Source organism: Nicotiana sylvestris, chromosome 8 (assembly GCF_000393655.2).
Source record: "Nicotiana sylvestris chromosome 8, ASM39365v2, whole genome shotgun sequence".
NCBI classification, from domain to species: Eukaryota; Viridiplantae; Streptophyta; class Magnoliopsida; order Solanales; family Solanaceae; genus Nicotiana; species Nicotiana sylvestris.
The window spans coordinates 2,112,034-2,131,493 of NC_091064.1; the positions used below are offsets into that span (position 1 = coordinate 2,112,034).

At 34.9% G+C, this 19,460-nt stretch overlaps 1 protein-coding gene and 1 non-coding gene across 3 annotated transcripts; both read left to right on the forward strand.

Moving 5' to 3' along the window:
- The first annotated feature begins 1,308 nt into the window (after positions 1-1,308).
- Positions 1,309-7,425, forward strand: LOC104232444 (polyadenylate-binding protein-interacting protein 8-like). 2 transcript variants are annotated; one of them, XM_009785657.2, is made up of 10 exons: positions 1,309-1,813; positions 3,253-3,363; positions 3,462-3,506; positions 4,747-4,822; positions 4,942-5,054; positions 5,193-5,252; positions 5,439-5,486; positions 5,570-5,638; positions 6,925-6,986; positions 7,078-7,425. In XM_009785657.2, exons 1-10 carry the CDS (start codon positions 1,571-1,573, stop codon positions 7,130-7,132), a joined length of 882 nt encoding a protein of 293 aa, XP_009783959.1. In that variant the 5' UTR covers positions 1,309-1,570; the 3' UTR covers positions 7,133-7,425. The 2 variants fall into 2 exon arrangements, with proteins under 2 accessions (XP_009783959.1, XP_009783961.1); XM_009785659.2 differs by having other exon boundaries at positions 1,354-1,813; positions 4,750-4,822.
- A 2,381-nt stretch (positions 7,426-9,806) lies between these two features.
- LOC138876734 (U4 spliceosomal RNA) lies at positions 9,807-9,960 on the forward strand. The gene has a single exon (XR_011402065.1). It is a non-coding gene; the product is annotated as a U4 spliceosomal RNA (small nuclear RNA).
- The last annotated feature ends 9,500 nt before the right edge of the window (positions 9,961-19,460 follow it).

Sequence of the window (19,460 nt, forward strand, 5' to 3'; positions counted from 1 at the left end):
GAACTAGAATTTGGGGGCAGGGACCGAAATCGGGCCAAAAGTCCCATCGAACTAGAATCCGGGGGCATGATGTCTGCTCTCGAGAATATTGAGGTTATGGTTTCGGAATCGTTCCTAGCCTCGAACTACTTCGAAAAACATTGTCGAAAAATCAAGCATAGCCAATAGAAGGCCGAAATATCTGTGACCGACAAAATATCACGGCGGAGATCTCGGAACGTATTGATAAGGAACCAGCAATTAGTTAATCAGAAGATTTTTTGCCTTTTATAGAGGTGTACCTAAAGTGGGATTCCCCTACTATATAAAGAGGATCTGATAATTCATGAAGACATTGTAACACGCATTTCAAAACTATATATTACTACTTTCTCTGTTATTAGCTCTTTCTCTTGTTCATTAGTGCTGGCCGTGGTAAGCCCGGATCTAGGGTGACTATTTCACTAAGGCTGGAACTATCTTACTCATGTGGTTTGGATTTATTCTGTCTTTGTTTAGTCAATATTGACTTAATTTATCGCTTTGTATCGAATTAATCTGCGTATTCTTAAAACCGCTTACAAATTTAATTGTTATCCAATTTTGAGAGTAAACCAATCTGTCCCGCTTCTTCTATCTATTGCCAAACCTATTCCATCCTTTTTCTTAATTGCCTTCAACTTCCACCCACCTCCATAACATTAACTTCTATTGCGTAAAATATAACGCATTATGTTATTTTTCATGATAAAATGGTAATTCTAAATAGAAATATACATTAATTATTATAATTGAGCAATAAAGTTTGAATTAAAATACATGTCTATGTACTTATGAATTTGATGCATATATCAATCTTAAGGGCTATTCTTCTTCCGAGGTCTACCGGAAACAGTCTTAGGAGTAGGTGTAAGGTTTGCATACACACTATTCTTCCTAGACCCCACTAGTAGGATCTCACTGGGTTGTTGTTGTTGTTGTATCAATCTTAAGGGTAGTCTAACATACAAAACATTCAGCATTCATACAAGGTCCAAGAAAATGACGCACTTTACGGGTGTGAATGTGATATCAACAGTCTATCATAATAACAAAGTTAGTGACTGCTTGTATGGCTCGAACGCGTAACCTATAGATCAAAAATGAATATAACTTTACTGTTGCTCCGGAATTTCCTTTTTCATGTATCAATCTTAGATAAACAAAAAATTCCTTACAATACCTCGGTATGCGTAACACAATACGTAGAAACGCACGCACTATTCTCCTCTTTTCCAAAACCAGAAAACAAAACAAAATAAGAGTCGCAAAAGGCCAAAGCCCAAAGCCACTTGTTGTTTCTCTAATAAACCACGCCACCAAAACCCCTTTTACAACTATTTCTTACTCATCACCCAAATTTTCTTCTATTTCTCACATTTATTTTCCCTAAATGGGTCTGTTTCAATAGCACGCATTTTGCTCTAAAATAACAAATTCCCTATATTGAATCATATAAAGATTAGATTTTTGCAGAAAAATCAAGAATTCTTAATTTTTGTTCGTTTTTCTTGTTAAAGTTTTGAGTTTTTCTATTTTGGGTTTTGTTTCAATGGCTACTGGTACACAAGGGTCTGATGAGACAGCAGTGATTAAGGATTCTGATTTAATCACAAATTCAAAATCAGAATATGAAATGCAGAATATTGTTCATATGTTGAATAAACTCAAGTTGAATCCACAGGCTAAGGAATTTGTTCCTTCTTCATATAATAATCGTGATCAGATATTTTTCAATAATTTTGTTACAGCTCACAAGTCTCTGGGAGGTGATGGTTTCAGAAATAACCAAAGGGTATATCTTCAATATTTTTAATTCTTGTTATTTTTCATTGTTTAATTTTTTGGAGATTTTTTGAAATATAATTGTATTGTTTTAGTCTGTTTTAACTTTTAAGGTCCTATTCATGACTGAACAATTATTAGTTGGAGGATTTCTCTTGGGAAAACTTGGAATTGCCTATACAGTCAAACCTCTCTATAACAACTTCGTTTATTTCGGATATTTTTGGCTGTAATAGCGAAGTGCTATTATAGAAAATATATATTATAACATAACATGAAAATTGGTTCCGGAAAAACTTAGCTTTTATAGTGAAGTGTTGTTATATAGGGATGCTGTTATAGAGATGTCTGACTGTACTGGTTTAGTCTGTTTTAATTCTTTTTTCATGATTGAACTTGGTTAGTTTGATCCATGTTGAATTTTGTCATAATTTGTGAACATGTTGTTTCTAGCTATGTTGCGTGGACTCTATGAAAATGTCAGAGGGTGTATGTTGAATCCTCCTAAAGTAGTGCATTTTTGGAGGATCCAACACGGGTGCAGCTTCATATTTGGAGAGTCCGCGCAACGTAGGTTTTTAGTAAAGATTTTATTTTTAAGATTTATCTCTGTGTGTACATTAATGTGTGGGCGTAATAGTTGGAATTGAAGGAAATTTAACTTTTAACTGTCATTTTTGTACTTGCTTGGGAAATCTCCACATTTGCTAGGTAAGAAATGTTATTTGAGATGGAAAAAAAAGAAAGAATTTTTTTTTTGGATATTTCATATATTTTGGGACACTACTGATTCTGTGAGCGTTTTAAGTAATCAATTTCCAGATTAAGTTGTTGCGACGATCCTTATGCTTTTTGGCACTTATAATCATTTATCAAATGCTGCTAATTGAACAGAATTTAGAAACCAGGGTTTCACAACTATCAGGGAAACATGGAACGTGTAAATGTTTAAAACTGCAGAGACTGAATTGACGATGGTTGGTCTATTAGTAGGTCAATTTGGACATTCCATTTGTTAAAAAAAGAAATTTGACATTTAAGTTAATTGAATGGGATTCAATTATTTTGGTTTGTCACTTTGATTGCTGATGCTTAGCTGCTTTAAGTGGATGAGTACCGTTGGATCATTGCAGTGGACAACGTGGAATTTGTTGTTTCAATCTGAACGTGCACGTGCTAGTTGTTCCATTTCGTTATGTTGGTCGTTTAGTCATACTAAACATAACTTTTGCCATATGTGGAAGAGATATTAGCTGCTAATTTATCATTTCATATACACTGACTAAATGTTTCGTCCGATCTTACCTTCTTAAATGGGAGAGTGCATAATAGCCCATAGGCGACAATGCTACTATTGGAGAACCGGTTATATATTATACCTACTTGACATTTTTCAACTTACTACGGCTTCGTGAAACTCAATTTTTGTCTCACTTTATTTTGTTACAGAGGGGGAACAACTTTAACCAGGGCAGAAGGAGAATGAACAGTAGATCTTTCAGAGCTCAAAGAGAAGATAGCATTAGGCGAACGGTCTATGTTTCTGACATTGATATCAATGTATGTAAGGATGGATGATTATTGAATTTTGTATGATTTTCTGTATTAAGATTTATGTAATATTTTTTTTTGGTTGCCTTTTACCTTATCAAATGTAGGTCACAGAGGAGCAGCTTGCTGCGCTATTTAGTGCCTATGGACAAGTAAGTCACTATGCCCTTCTGAACGTTGGTCTGAGTCATCATTTTAGATATTTGAGTTCTTGTGTGCATGCTTCTTTTAATAACTTAAGAAACCAAGAAACAAGTAATTGCCTTCCTTTTCGGTTCATTTGGTATAAAGCTACACTAGTCCATGCTAGCTTGGACTAGCTATACATGGCTATCATAAATAACTCCTCTAACTGCTCCCACACCCTCATTAGTTTTAGTGCGAATAAAATATGTTCCTCAATCTCCAGCAAATATCCATCTCCATTTGGCGAGAAAATCATCTTCTTTTAGCAAATAGCAATTTGCACACAAATAAGAAGTATGTGCCACTTCACTTTTGTGAAGATGCATTTTACACGAGGGAACTTACCCTCATGCTTATCAATGTTTAGAAGTACATGGATTTATATATGCCAAGACTTGACCTTTCAAATAAGCCCCCTATGGTTCCCGATAGAGGCAGTGTTATCGAAGGTGAAAAGCGCAAAAAAGCTCGAAGAGATGCCGGGCTTTAAGTGAAAAGCGCAAATAAAGCGTGAGCTTTGATAAAGAAAGGCGAAAATGGAGGAAAACAAACATACATGTATGTGCTGTGTAGTTCAAGACTAATAATTATATGCATGAATAACAAATATATGGACAAAGAAATTGAAAAAAATTACGATAAAGTGAAATATCAATTGTTTAGTATCGCCTCTTCAAGATTACACTCATTGGCAAGGAAAAATATGCCTTAGCGCCTTGATGATGACACTGAGCGCCTGCTAAGCAACGAGAAACACTCAACATGTTCTGCGCCTTGCTTAAGGGGCTTAAGCGCGCCTTTGATAACACTGATAGAGGAAACTCTGGTTGTAGGTTCTTGTTGTCTCCTAACTTCCATAAGCAGTCTCAAGAGTTTGTCTGCAGTTTTGTTTATGGTGGGTCCTGTATGATACTTGATTTCTAGGGCGGGTAGCCTTTTTGCCTTAAAAATGCGTTGCCCAATTGTGGATCTAGACGTTATCATATGTTTTTGTTGGGTCTACAAGGTGTGGGTCTTGGAGATCATGATGTTTATGTTCCTGTTTGTCATCTTAATTTGCTAATTTCCATGCTCTTTGTGATGACTTAATTAGAAAGTTTCCAAAATTAGACGGACTTCATGGAACTTCTTTGAGAGAAAACTTGATCTGTTACTCTATTAAAGAGTGTAAGAGTGGTTTGGTTTCATCTTGGCTGTGCTTATTAGCAGGTCGTTGACTGCCGAGTTTGCGGTGATCCCCACTCCCGCCTTCGCTTTGCTTTTGTGGAGTTCGCTGATGAATGTAAGTAGTATATCTTGGTTTGAAGTTCTTAAGATTGCTGAAGATTCAAAGTGACTTGAAGTTCTTACGATTGCCGAACATTCGAAACTAATAATGTCGTATGGAATCACTCCGAACAGATTCTGCAAGAGCTGCACTTAGTCTTTGTGGGACAATATTAGGTTTCTCTCCACTCAAGGTCCTACCGTCAAAAACTGCTATACTACCTGTAAATCCTACATTCCTTCCAAGGGTAAGCAAATTTTTGTCATTTCACTGTGCTAGTATGTGGAAAATATTACCAAAATAATTTGTTTATGGTTCTATCTCAGCCTTGTGGAATCTAGGTCAACTAACTTCTTTCTTGTCGATTGTGTTGTTTTATATATAGTCAGAGGATGAGCGTGAGATGTGCGCGAGGACAGTCTATTGCACAAATATCGATAAGATGGTACAGTGTTTCATATTTGCAATCTTCTCAAATATCCATGCTTTTCTTGACTGCATCTTTCTATTGGATATTTTTGGAGCTTATTCACAAACTAGTTGTTTATTATTTGGCTCACGGCCTCCTACCTTAGTTGCTGGTTGAATTACTTTTTCTTATTGTAGAATTGATATACTATATGCTCAACAGGTTTCTCAAGCTGATGTCAAAATCTTTTTTGAAACAAGATGTGGTGAGGTTAGTATGATGTTCAAAAGCTTTCAGTAAGATAGGGAATCTTGACTTAAGGGGTGAGAATGAATGATATTCTTCCTTTGCAGGTTTCTCGTTTGAGGCTTTTGGGGGATCAAGTGCACTCAACCCGTATAGCTTTCGTTGAATTTGTCATGGTATGTTCTTATGTGTGATGTGTATGCTAATATTAAGCATCAATGACCCATTTCTACCTGCACGCTTGCCGATTGCAGCAATATACCCATGTGTGACCTGCTTAGAGCGAAATAGATACTTTGTGTTTCTAATGCTGCGAGAGTATACTCTAGGGGTGGGTGTTTTTTCTGTTAAAGCCAAAAAACCAACCAAACGGAGGTTTCTCATTTTCTCAGTTTCAGTATTTTCGGTTTTCCCATCAACTACGATTCTGATTTTTTGAATTTTCTGTTATTCCCTTTAGTTTTTGGTATTATAAAAAAGTTTGGTTTAACTGAAAACCAAAATGTTCATATTTTAAGTTGGTCCTCTCTATACCAATCTTATACTTCCTTACCTATAGTTCAATAAACCTAGGGGCGGAGCTAGAGTATTCGGTACGAGTTCGAACGATTCCAGTAGTTGTTGCTTAGACCCGTATTTGTATTAGGAAATTTATTAAATATGTATAAATATTTGGTTGTGAACCCACTAACTATTCAGAACCCATAATCTTCAAGTCGTGACTCTGCCTCTGACCAAACCATATTCCTCCTCCTGCCTAATCCAAATTCATCAGACCTTCTCCTGCATATATTTAGTGAAAGGCAATCCCAAGAGAGAAGAGACAAGAGTATGTGAAAATCCTGTTGCCATCACCACCATTAACCTTCCTCCAACCTCTCGTGGCAGCCTGAAAAGACTACGAAGTTGTGAACTTGGGGAAAGAAAGAAGTTGTGAACTTGGGGAAAGAAAGGGACGAAGGGAGAAATGGGCTTGAGAATATTTTGCGAAAACTAATAGTAGTACATAACCGAAATAACCAGAACCTTAATTACAAAAAATGTAGCCGAACCGAATATGTTTCCACTAGGTTTCAGTTTGCGATTGTCTAATCCAAAAAATCGAACAATAGTTTCAACAACAGAATGGACACTATTCGGGAGAGGATGCTCTTTGCTGTTTGGTTTGAGAGGGGCTTTACCAAATTTTTTTTTGTTTTTGGTTTTCGAGAAAGTTTGGTGTGAGGGACTATATGTTTTTTGGAAACAAAAAAAAATGACAAAAAATAAAAATAAAATACACCATCAGGTTCCACAAAACAAAATACAAACCTCATTATTTTCAATTGTTCTGTTAGTATACAGAGAGAGAGAAATGGAGAAGAACAAACTGGAAATGTGTCTTGACTGTTATTCTACTAAAATAATCTCTTTAATTGTGGAGCAACGTCCACAGACAAACTTATACCTGAAAAATGTGCAGGCTGAGAGTGCCATTTTGGCATTGGATCTTTGTGGTGAGACATTGGGCTCCCAACCTATCAGGTAAGCTTATTTAGAAGTCGCTTCAGCTGGTCCACGCTAACATATATCTAAGTACATGACTTATAACTTTACAACTTTGCAATTGTTATAGGGTGAGTCCTTCGAAGACGCCAGTTAGGCCAGAAGTTCCCCGCCCTGTGCATTAGGCGATGCTTGGAGCTCGAGGTCTGGAAAGAGATAAGCGCAATCCCTCTTGGAAGCCTTGAGGTCATTGAGGGGAAGGGCGAAATGAATACTTGGAGCTCGAGGTCTGGAAAGAGATAAGCGCAATCCCTCTTGGAAGCCTTGAGGTCATTGAGGGTAAGGGCGAAATGAATACGGCTTTATAATTTCCATCTTCTATTTTACCTTATCAACTTTAACTCTTTTGTATTGTTGGACATGACTGTTGACCTTGCTTTTGCTAGAGGATTAATGGTAATGTCCGACCTTTACTACAGTTAGCTTGATTAATCCTCTTTCTTTTAATTTCAATCATATACCCTTTTGAATCTCTTTTTTGATAATCGAGAAATCTCCGAGGTATAATAATCCGTGATGATGGGTCCATCCCTCTATCCGTCTTCACTTAGATACTGCGGCACGTTCTGAAATGCCCTTTTGAATATTCGAAGCTGACACATATAATAAATTTTAGTTGATTTTAATTTTCTTTTCACAATTTACATTAAGGTATAGTTAGGGCATACTGTGGCAATTTACTACTCACTGTAATAAGCAATATATACATTTCAAGTTAAGTGTTTAGTCAAACACCACAATATAAAATGAAACGAAAGAAGTAGCATATTTGACCAAGCAATTGAAGAGCTAAACAAGCTAAAATAGTACGGGCTAGCCAGTTTTCGGATTGGTCATTCAAAAATAGTCAGCGTTTGTAAAGTTATTGAAAAATAGCCACTATTTTGCTGCAATAGGGACCGATCCAGCATAATATACTGGAGATCGGTGCACCTGTGTATGAACTTCCAGCATATTATGCTGGAACTCCAACACGTGGAAAGTTCCAGCATAATATACTGGAGATTGGAGCACTTGTGTATGAACTTCCAGCATATTATACTGGAACTCCATTATAATATGCTGGAGTTCCAGTATACTTATGCTAGAATTCCAGTATATTATGCTGGAGTATTTTCGGATTTTGAACAGTGTTTCGTTCAAATTTATCTTTACATGAAAACTGGCTAAATTTCAATTATTTTTGAAATTGTGGTTATTTTGAATGACCACTTGTAAATCTGGTTATTTTTAAATTTCTCCCGCTAAACAACTACTTACATATCAAAGTTTGAATTCCAATACATAAACATTAGATGATTATTTATCATTTATCAGAGTTTGGGTCAATAATGAAAGATAAAAGATACCTAATGGATTGATCGAGATTCGCAAATTTTGTAGATGCCACCATCTTAAAAATAGTACTCCTAAGAATTTAATTATGCATTGTTTTAGCTATAGTAGAAAAGTAGTAGTACTTATCATATCTACAGTATTCTACGGGAAAAAAATAAAAAATAGTCAGATTTACAACTGGTAATTGAAAAATAGCCACAATTTTAAAAGTAATCGAAATTTAGTCAATTTTTCCATGTAAAAATAAAATCTGAACAAAAACACTCTTAAAAATCTGAATATATTCCAGCATAATATGCTGGAGTTCGAACTTTTTACATATGATATTCTAGTAGCATAATGTGTTGGAGTTTCAACATAATATGTTGGAAGTTTATATGCAGGAGCTCCATAATTCCGGATATTATGCTGGAACTTTCCGTGTGCTAGAGTTCCAACATAATATGTAGGAGCTCCATATTTTCGCATATTATGCTGGAACTTTCCGTGTTTCAGCAAAACAATAGCTATTTTTTAATGACTTTGCAAATAACGGATATTTTCGATTACCGTTTCGAAAAATGGCTAGCTCGTGAGCTACTAATACTTGTTTATTTGTATATCTAATTATTTCTCTTGCTTACAGTACTCCCTGTTTTCGATCTTCTTGAGTTTGGTGACATTTCCATATTAATTCAAGCAAAAGCTAGTTTTTGACATTTCCATATATCCATTCTGCAATACAACAACAACAACAACAATAACCTAGTATAATCCCACTAGTGGGGTCTGGGGAAAGTAATAGGTACGCAGACCTTACCCCTACCCCGAGGGGCAGAGATGTTGTTTTCAGGAGACCCTCGGCTCAAGAAAGCGACAAGAGACGATATATTAGTATTATCCATGGATTCATAATAAAATAACATAAAACAAAATAAAATAACATACCATAACATAAAATAAAAATAACAACAGTATAAGAAATATAGGAAGTACGAAAAAGATGGAAGATATAATAATATCCAACAGATAAAGCCCTACATTAGTAATTGACCAGTAGCATCCTAAGACTAACTCCTAACTGGCTAGTCTCACTTTAGTGCACTGTAGAAATACTCACACCTTCCCCCTAGCCTACAACCTTAATGCTCGACCTCCACAATTCCCTGTCAAGGGTCATGTCCTCAGTAATCCTAAGTCGCTTCATATCCTGCCTGATCACCTCTCCCCAATATTTTTTAGGTCTCCCTCTACCTCTCCTCGTGTCGACCATTCTGCAATATAAACTAAAAACAGTGCAATTATTAAATAATACTGGTAGATCTTCATTTAAGCAAATGATTTTGATTTAAAAACTGCTGAATGTCAGAATTGTCACAGTTTTGTTGAGAGTATTAGCAGCTTCGTCCCATATCGCCATTGTAAAAGAAAATAGATAGAAGAAAAACCTATATAAGTCAAGGTTTCTAGCTTATAGAAGGTATCTTTGCGCTTGGGGCAATGACGCAGCTAGTGAGGTTCTAACCGAGGCGCGTCTATTGCTGGTTGAAAACTATTTCCAAACCCCCTCTTCGGCCTGGGTTCGCCCCTGGCCGTAGAGAATTTTTGGAAGGGCTCCCTTACCCAGGGTAAAGCCCTACAATTCTAAGTTCAATAGTTTTGATGTTGCTATTCATTTTTGGGTTTTCTCACGGGTTTGGGCCGTGGAAATAGCATCTTCTGGATATGTAGGGTAAGACTGTGTACAATAGACTCTTGTGGTTTAGTTCTTCCCCGAATTTCGTGCATAGCGAGAGTTTAGTGCATCGGGCTGTCCTATCCCATGTTTGGCACTAGTATTAGGACGCTATCAATATGAATTTACATTGTGTAAAACCTATTAGTAAAAGTTTTAAATGCATATATGTATTTGAAACATGCAAACATATTCAAAAATAAGGAAATATTTTGTCGCATACATTATTTATTTTTGATTAAACCTGAACTAAGTAGATTCGTATTAAAATTCTAGAACCTAGGGTAATTTAATATACCTTGTAGTGATTATTATTTTTAATGGATGTGCAAAGAGCTAAAGAACGTTAAAATGGATGGAGGGAGTAGACAGATTCGTGCAACTACTATCTGAAAGGAATCTCTGAAGGATCTAGTAAAAATTAAGATTCACTTTCCGTTTAAAAACAGTTAAATAGACCACGATTTACGCTATTTACGTTACTGTATTCATAAATACATATCCTGAATACAGTCGAGTACAATAATTGTCTAGCTGTATTTCCCTGTTTCACGCCGAGTTTTGCTACTGTATTCATGAATACAACAGCTTAAATAAATCGAATACACTCTAAAAAAACTGAAAACATAGCTATAGAAAGTAATATAGTAAATGGTAGCTACAACTAGCTAATTTCTCAACTAGAAAATGTAGTCAAGAGGTGCCATTAATTTTTGAGAAATTTTCGCAAAAAGAGTTTATTACTTAAATGGTCACTTAACTATCTAAAATTACCTAGTAAAGTCATCTTTCTGTCGTTTGTAACTCAAAAGTCATGTCTATAGCATTCAAAAAGTCACTCAACTAAATTTCTTAAACTTTTGATTATCAAATACCTATTTTACCATCTAATTATCAACTTTTATCCTTTTTATCTTAATTTTTTAATATTATAATTTTTCTCTTTTTAATCTACATTACAGACTTATCTATAGAACAAAAAAGAATATTTATAAAATATAAACTGAAAATTAGCTTCGTAGCATATATAACATCGGAATAATAAAATAACTGAGCATAATTTTCAAGAATATACAATATATTTTATAAAATATACCTCTATTTTAAATAATTATTTTTATATTACGTGCATGAGATATGTAATTTATATTTTTTTTCTTTCATTCTTAATTGTGTAAATAAATTTTTGAGTTTTTTTGTTAATATCAAAATTATTATAACGAATAAATTATTCTAATTAAATTTTTTTACTATGCTCAACATTTTATTATTCCAACATTATATATGATTAAATACTACTATTTATTTTTTACTTTTTAAATAAAAAATTATTTATTGTTTAGGTAAGTGCATAATATAAATTTTAAAAGAAAAAAAAGTATAATATTAAAAAGTAAAAAAGGACAAAAATTAATAATTTAGAGGGTAAAATAGGTATTTGAAAATTAAAAGTTTGAAAAATTTAGTTAAGTTATCTTCTGAGTGCAATATGCATAGTTAAGTGATTTTTATAGTTGAGTGACCATTTGAGTAACGAACTCCGTAAAATTAACCCATTAAACAACTTTACATGAGAAAGTTTCAGGTTTAGGAAAGCTTCTTTTGGTTCAAAACGATTGATATCTTAAGCTTATATTCTTGAGATTAAACTCAGGATTATAACCTGAATAACTTATCCCATCTTCTATAAGGGAAAGTTATGCCAAAATTCGGGTATAAATATTTGGTTTTAGATAATAACTAAATATGGGATAACATTTAATCTCAAAATTTATATCGGGATAACCCACCTAATCCCTTGAACCATATGGCTTAGATTTTAAGATGTCTCTGTTTGAAGAGAAACATTAGCTTTTTGGCAATTTGGCTAATCCCTCATACCAAATTTTGCGTGTTTCTTTCCTTCTTGGATTGTTCTTGGGTACGATTCATTATTCGTGGATCAAACTCGTTTGGTACGAGGGATAAGAGATAATTAATATTGAGATTAAATTTGAGGTAAGTCTATTCCATGTTTAGTTGGGGTAAAATCGTTGGTATAACTAATCTCGGAATTAGTTATTCCGGGATTATATTATAGTATTTTTTTATCCATATGGGAGGATGATATAATTAATCATGGGATAACTTGTTTCCCAACTAAACGACCCCTAAATTGGCAGCTGTTGCTGTAGGGCTTTACGCCATAGATTTGTCTAAAGATTTCAAGCCTTTCAAAATCTCAAAAGCACAATCCAGCTAGGGGTGGAATTGTGTGATCTCCATTCACTTTTCCTATTCGCTAGCACTATGTTCGCTACAACTAGCAGCCCCTTTACTAGGTTTAGGAAAGGTCAGCGTGCTAGCGTGCAATGGCTGGTGAAAAGCCGACAACTTGTTAGAAGTCAATTTTGGCTTTTCCCTTTCCTCTTATTAGTCAGATAGGTTTTTCACCCTATACAACGGGCTACTCGCTTCTCGTCATAGACAGATATATGATTTAAATTCTATGAGTTCAACCTTTTTAAGGTTCTTAGTGTTGAACTCATTATATCTTAAAATTATGGATTCATATCTGTGATTTATTGCGATTTTAGTGATTTTTTGTACATAAATTTATGCGCCGTATTGAAAATTATGGGTTCAATTGAATCCTGTATTAGAGAGCTACATCTGCCCCTGCTCCTCGCCCCTATCTCTAAAGCGACTTATGCACAGAACTTGTTATCACTAAACAACGAAGCCAGGAGCAGGAAGAGGGACTTGAACAATTTAATGCTACCAAGCTTCCGATAGTAAGAGCACAACACTTTCGCATGTAGTGTGAGAAAATATATCATATTGATTGTGCAACCGTATAGCTAAGTTAGATTGTTTGATGTTCTCGTTGAAATAGGCGGAGGCAGAGCCACAGTGTCGGTTACGGGTTCGGTCGAACCCAGTGGGTTTGGTTCAAATCATGTATTTTGTCTTAAAATTTTAATTAAATATGTACAAGTTATTAATTTAGAACCCATTAACTTACAAAAATTAGGATCCCGAACCCATAAGCTTGAAATCCTGGTCACGCTTCGGAAATAGGGGGACACAGTATTATGTTACACTATATGTTGGCGCAAGATTTTGATACCCCTTGTCATTATAGCAATTTATTCATTAATTGTCACTTCCTTAAGTGTTGATTACAGATTTACGAATTTTTTACGTACACCACTCCCAACTCATGAGCAAATTAAGTTATTTGACATAAATTACATTGTGGGGAGGTGATAAGAAAATATGATTTATTAGCTAATATATATTCTTATATACTAGTAATTAGTATGTGTCAAAAATTGGAAGCCATGGGAGGAAGAGGACGACCTAAACGGAATCTAACAAAAATTTCGACTACTGATCCGAGATCAGCAAATGCAAGGAAGGCATGTAAACTATTTTCTTACGTGTATGTGGCCCAATAAGATTAGGCCCATAATTAATATTTAATTAATGAGCAAATCTCATCCGTCCGATCGGTTACTTGATGGACGTACCGGATTAAGTGAGAACCTCTATAAATTGGTCCTCTCCCCACCCATTAGGGTTACCGTATTTTATTTTCTCTTCCATCTCTAAAGGCGGCGGTAACATAAAGTTAGGGCAAGGGGCGAGAAACCAGTTTTTTGAATTAACGCTTCCGCTTCAAGATAATGGATTCCGCTTCAGGTATGTTTTCTATGGCAATTACATGTAAGATTATCATGTTCAAGATCCTGGTATGAATTAAAGTTTATGCTTACATGTAGTATCATGAGCCTGGATATTTGAATTGATAATCTTCGTAAAAGAAAGATTATATTATTATGTTTGATGCGTAACTGTTTTAATGGGATTTGTAATATTTTCGAATCTGATTCAAGTTCCTTTAATTTGACGATATCAATTCACCATGAAATTTCTGTTTCAAATTAACGATTCAGTTTGGCCAAAGTTTCTCTTTGAATGCCCTAAAGATAATATGTTCCAACATATTAAGACTATTATGAACATACTTTTTTTTAAAAAAAAAAGTTAAGTTGCCATAATTTGATTTAAAATTAGACAAGTTACTGCTTCACTTTAGGTGTAAACAAGTGCTTGTATGCATCTTTATTGCACATATCTCTAATTATGTGTTAGTATAGTGTTTTTTTTTAACGGGTTGATATTATTGAAGAATGAGTTGTGTTTATTTGGTTTGGATGAATCTGTTTATTGATTGGGTTAGGGTTTATGTTTATTGGATCTTAATTTGTTGAAAAAGTTGCAACCTTTACCCGGTACCTGTGGTGGGTAGTAGTACCCCATAGATTAGTTGGGCTATTAGTTGATAAAACTATTTATTAATTATTTTATATATGTGATTAATGTGTAAATAGTTTGTTAGTCACCAAAGTAACCAAACTAGATTGTTTAAAGTATTCACATGCATAAAATATTCTAATATTTATTTTATGTGTGCATTTATGTTTATATAGTTTGTTTGTCGCCAAAGTGACCAAACTAGTATGTTTAGAAATATGCATACATAAAATTATAGTTTATCCATGAAATTAATGAAATGCCTATAATTTAAAAATAGTGGATAAATTAATTTTCATTATTGCTAGAACTTAAGGATTTACCCAAAGGTGCATCAATTATTCTATGAATAGTGAATAAGATGAGGTAAATTAATATTCTTAGTCAAATATATATTGTCTGTCCAAAGATGACATATATATTTGGTTAAAAATATTTAATTACCTATTAAGACTAAATGGCATTTAAATTATGATAGTGTGTCGTAGTATCTACCCAAAGGAGAATTGCGATATGCTTTAATTGTTTTGTTGAATCCATATTGATTTGTGAGCATGTATTATCTATTTTGCAGCTATTCCTTTTCATTCACTTGCTTCGTCTGTTACTATGTGGATTGAACTTCTCTGAATGGCGTGAACAAGTCCAGTTCCACTTAGGTGTGATGGATCTTGACTTGGTTCTGCTGAATGATAAGCCCGCTGCCATTACTGATTCGAGCAGTGCGGATAAGAAGTCTTTCCATAAAGCATGAGAATGCTCTAACAGGCTAAGCCTTATGTTTATGCGAATGAATATTGTCAACAACATTAAGAGTACTACTCCACAAACAGAAAGTGCCAGGGAATACTTGACGTTTGTGGAAGAACGTTTTCGTTCTGCAGATAAGTCTCTCGATGGTACACTAATGGCTGAACTCACGACCATGAAGTTTGATGGGCCGCGTAGTATGCAAAACCATATCATCGAGATGACTAACATTGCAGCAAGGCTTCAAACCTTGGGGATGAAAGTGGATGACTCCTTCTTGGTTCAGTTTATTCTGAACTCATTACCTCCTGAGTATGAACTTTTTCAAATTAACTATAACACTATTAAGGATAAGTGGAATGTTAGTGAATTGTCCAGTATGCTTACTCAGGAGGAGTCAAGACTTAAGAAACAAGGGAATCATTCAATTAACCTCATGGGTCAAGGAGCTGGTAAAGGACTTAAAGTGAAGGCCAACAAGTTCAAGAAGAAGAAAGCACCTGCTAAAGCTCAACAGGATGCTAACAAGGAACATAAGGCAGATACGTGTCGTTTCTGTAACAAGGAAGGACACTATCAAGAAAGATTGCCTGAAACGTAAAGCTTGGTTCGAAAAGAAAGGTACAATTAGTGCTTTTGTATGTTTCGAATCAAATTTAGTAGAAGTTCCTAATAATACTTGGTGGCTTGATTCTGGTGCAACTGCTCATGTATCTACTACGTTGCAGGGATTCCTTACGATCCAAACTACAAATCCAAATAAGGATTTCTTGTTCATGGGAAATCGTATGAAGGCTCCAATTGAAGGCATAGGGACTTATCGTTTGATCATGGAGACTGGACGTCACATTGATCTATTACAGACTCTTTATGTACCTCCAGTTTCTAGGAATTTTATTTCTCTTTCAAGACTTGATGTTTCTGGATTTGATTTAAAGTTTGGAAATGGATGTTTCAATTTATATAAGAATGCTATTTTTTATAGTTCTGGCTTTCTCAGTGATGGTTTATATAAATTGAAACTCGATATTGCTTTTTCTGAATCCCTTCTTACTGTTCAACATAATGTTGGAATGAAACGTAGTTCACTAGATGAAAGTTCTGCTTACTTGTGGCATAGACGTTTGGGTCATATATCCAAAGAAAGGTTAGAAAGATTAGTAAAAAATGAGATTCTTCCGAATCTAAATTTTACTGATCTTACTATATGTTTGGATTACATTAAGGGAAAACAAACCAAGCATAGTAAGAAAGGTGCCAAAAGAAGCACCCAACTTCTTGAAATTATACACACCGATATTTGTGGACCTTTTGATGTTCCATCTTTTGGTGGAGAGAAATATTTTATCACTTTTATCGATGATTTTTCACGTTATGGATACATCTATTTGCTGAAAGAAAAATCTCAAGCAGCAGATGCTCTCAAAGTATTTGTTAATGAGGTTGAAAGACAATTAGATAAAAAGGTGAAAATCATTAGGTCAGATAGAGGTGGTGAATATTATGGAAAATATAATGAATCAGGACAATGTTCAGGTCTATTTGCAATGTTCCTCGAGTAACGTGGCATATGTGCACAGTATACTATGCCAGGAACACCTCAACAAAATTGTTTTGCAGAAAGGCGCAATCGAACACTTATGGATATGGTTAGGAGCATGAAAAGTAATTCCTCAGTACCCAAATCATTGTGGATGTATGCTCTTAAAACCGCTGTATATTTATTAAACAGGGTTCCTAGTAAGGCAGTTCCAAAGACCCCTTTTGAACTGTGGACAGGAAGGAAACCTAGTTTAAGGCACCTGCATGTTTGGGGTTGCCCAGCGGAAGCTAGAGTTTGTAATCCACAAGAAAAGAAATTAGATTCTCGAACAGTAATTGGTTACTTTATTGGTTACCCAGAGAAATCTAAAGGTTATGTGTTTTACTGTCCAAACCATAGTTCGAGAATTGTTGAAACCGGTAATGCAAGATTCATTGAGAATGGTGAAGTTAGTGGGAATGTTGAAAAGCAAAGTGAAATTAAAGAGGTGAGGGTCAATATTCTATTACCCAAAAATGTGCCTACTTCCACACAAATACCAAATAATGTTCCAATTGTTGAAGAACACTTTGACAATACCGAGCAACATTTGGATGAAACACTTTATGAAGAAACTAACTCACAAATATCTGACACAAATGAACCACAAGAAATGCCATTAAGAAAATCTCAAAGAGTTAGAAAATCGGCTATTTCGGATGATTACGTGGTTTATTTGCAAGAGTCAGATTTTGACATTGGTCTTAATAAGGATCTAGTTTCATTTTCATAAGCCATAGAAAGTAATGAGTCTGAAAAATGGATTGATGCCATGAAGGAAGAGTTAAAATCCATGGAATACAATAAAGTCTGGGATCTTGTTGAATTGCCAGAAAGTTCTAAGAGAATTGGGTGTAGATGGGTCTTTAAGACCAAACGCGATTCAAATGGTAATATTGAGAGATACAAAGTCAGATTTGTTGTCAAGGGTTATACTCAGAAAGGAGGCATTGATTATAAAGAGACTTTTTCGCCGGTCTCAAAGAAAGACTCGTTAAGAATTATTATGGTTTTGGTGGCTCATTATGATTTAAAGTTACACCAAATGGATGTGAAAACTGCCTTTCTTAATGGAGACCTCGAGGAAGAAGTTTATATGGACCAACCAGAGGGTTTCAAAACTAAAAGAAAAGGTCAAATGGTGTGTAAACTGAAGAAGTCAATATATGGACTTAAACAAGCCTCACGACAATGGTATATAAAGTTTAATGATACCATAACATCTTTTGGATTTGTGGAAAATACCGTTGATCGGTGTATATACCAAAAGATCAGTGGGAGCAAGTTTATATTTTTAGTCCTATATATTGATGATATTCTACTTGCTGCTAATGATTTAGGCATATTACGTGAGACTAAAGATTTTCTCTCTAAGAATTTTGAAATGAAAGATATGGGTGAGGCATCCTATGTGATAGGATTATTGGGATTGTCTCAGAAAGACTATATCGAAAGAGTTCTAGAGAGATTTAACATGAATAATTGTTCAGCAGGAATTGTTCCAATTCAAAAAGGGGACAAATTTAGTCTCATGCAATGCCCTAGTAGAACGAAAGGAAATGGAATCAATTCCTTACTCTTCAATTGTTGGTAGTCTGATGTATGCTCAGATTTGCACAAGACCGAATATTAGTTTTGCGGTCAGAATGCTAGGAAGATATCAGAGTAACCCAGGAATTGATCATTGGAAAGCTGCAAAGAAAGTTTTGAGGTACCTGAAAGGAATGAAGGATTACATGCTCATGTATAGGAGATCCAAGCATTTGGAAGTTGTTGGATACTCGGATTCAGATTTCGCTGGATGTATTGACACTAGAAAATCCACGTTTGGTTATTTGTTCCAATTAGCTGAAGGAGCAATATCGTGGAAGAGTGCCAAACAGTCTGTTATTGCTACATCCACGATGGAAGAAGAATTTGTGGCATGTTTTGAAGCCACAATTCATGCATTATGGTTGCGAAACTTTATTTCAGGACTTGGGGTTGTCGACACCATTACCAAGCCGCTGAATATTTACTGTGATAATTCTGCAGCAGTATTCTTCTCCAAGAACGATAAGTACTCCAAAGGTGCCAAACATATGGAATTAAAGTACTTTACCGTCATTGAGGAAGTTCAGAAACAAAGAGTGTCACTTGAGCATATTAGAACTGATCTTATGATTGCAGATCCATTAACGAAAGGTTTACAGCCAAAGATATTTAAAGAACACGTACATAGAATGGGTCTTGGCTGTATTTATGACTGATGTATTTATGATGTTTTGACACTCTGAGCTCATTTATATGTTTCTGATATACATTAGTGATTTCCTGTTTCTCATAATGGTGTACACATTATTGTTTTGAGATATTACAAGATAAGTCTCAATGAGATATTATTGTGGACCATAATATTTTATAGCTTATAGACCTGGTACAATGAGTTGCTACTGTTGTGGTATATGTAAGGGAGTATGTAGACAAATTATATATAACCGCCATAACTCACATTTAGTAGATTATCGTATTATGGTATTTATGATGGACATTATAGAAGAGATTTGTTTATGCACAACTAATGTTACTATATTAAATATTAATATTATATGATTATTGGTCCAAGTGGGAGAATGTAAACTATTTTCTTACGTGTATGTGGCCCAATAAGGTTAGGCCCATAATTAATGAGCAAATCTCATTCGTCCGATCGGTTACTTGATGGACGTACCGGATTAAGTGAGAACCTCTATAAATTGGTCCTCTCCCCACCCATTAGGGTTACCGTATT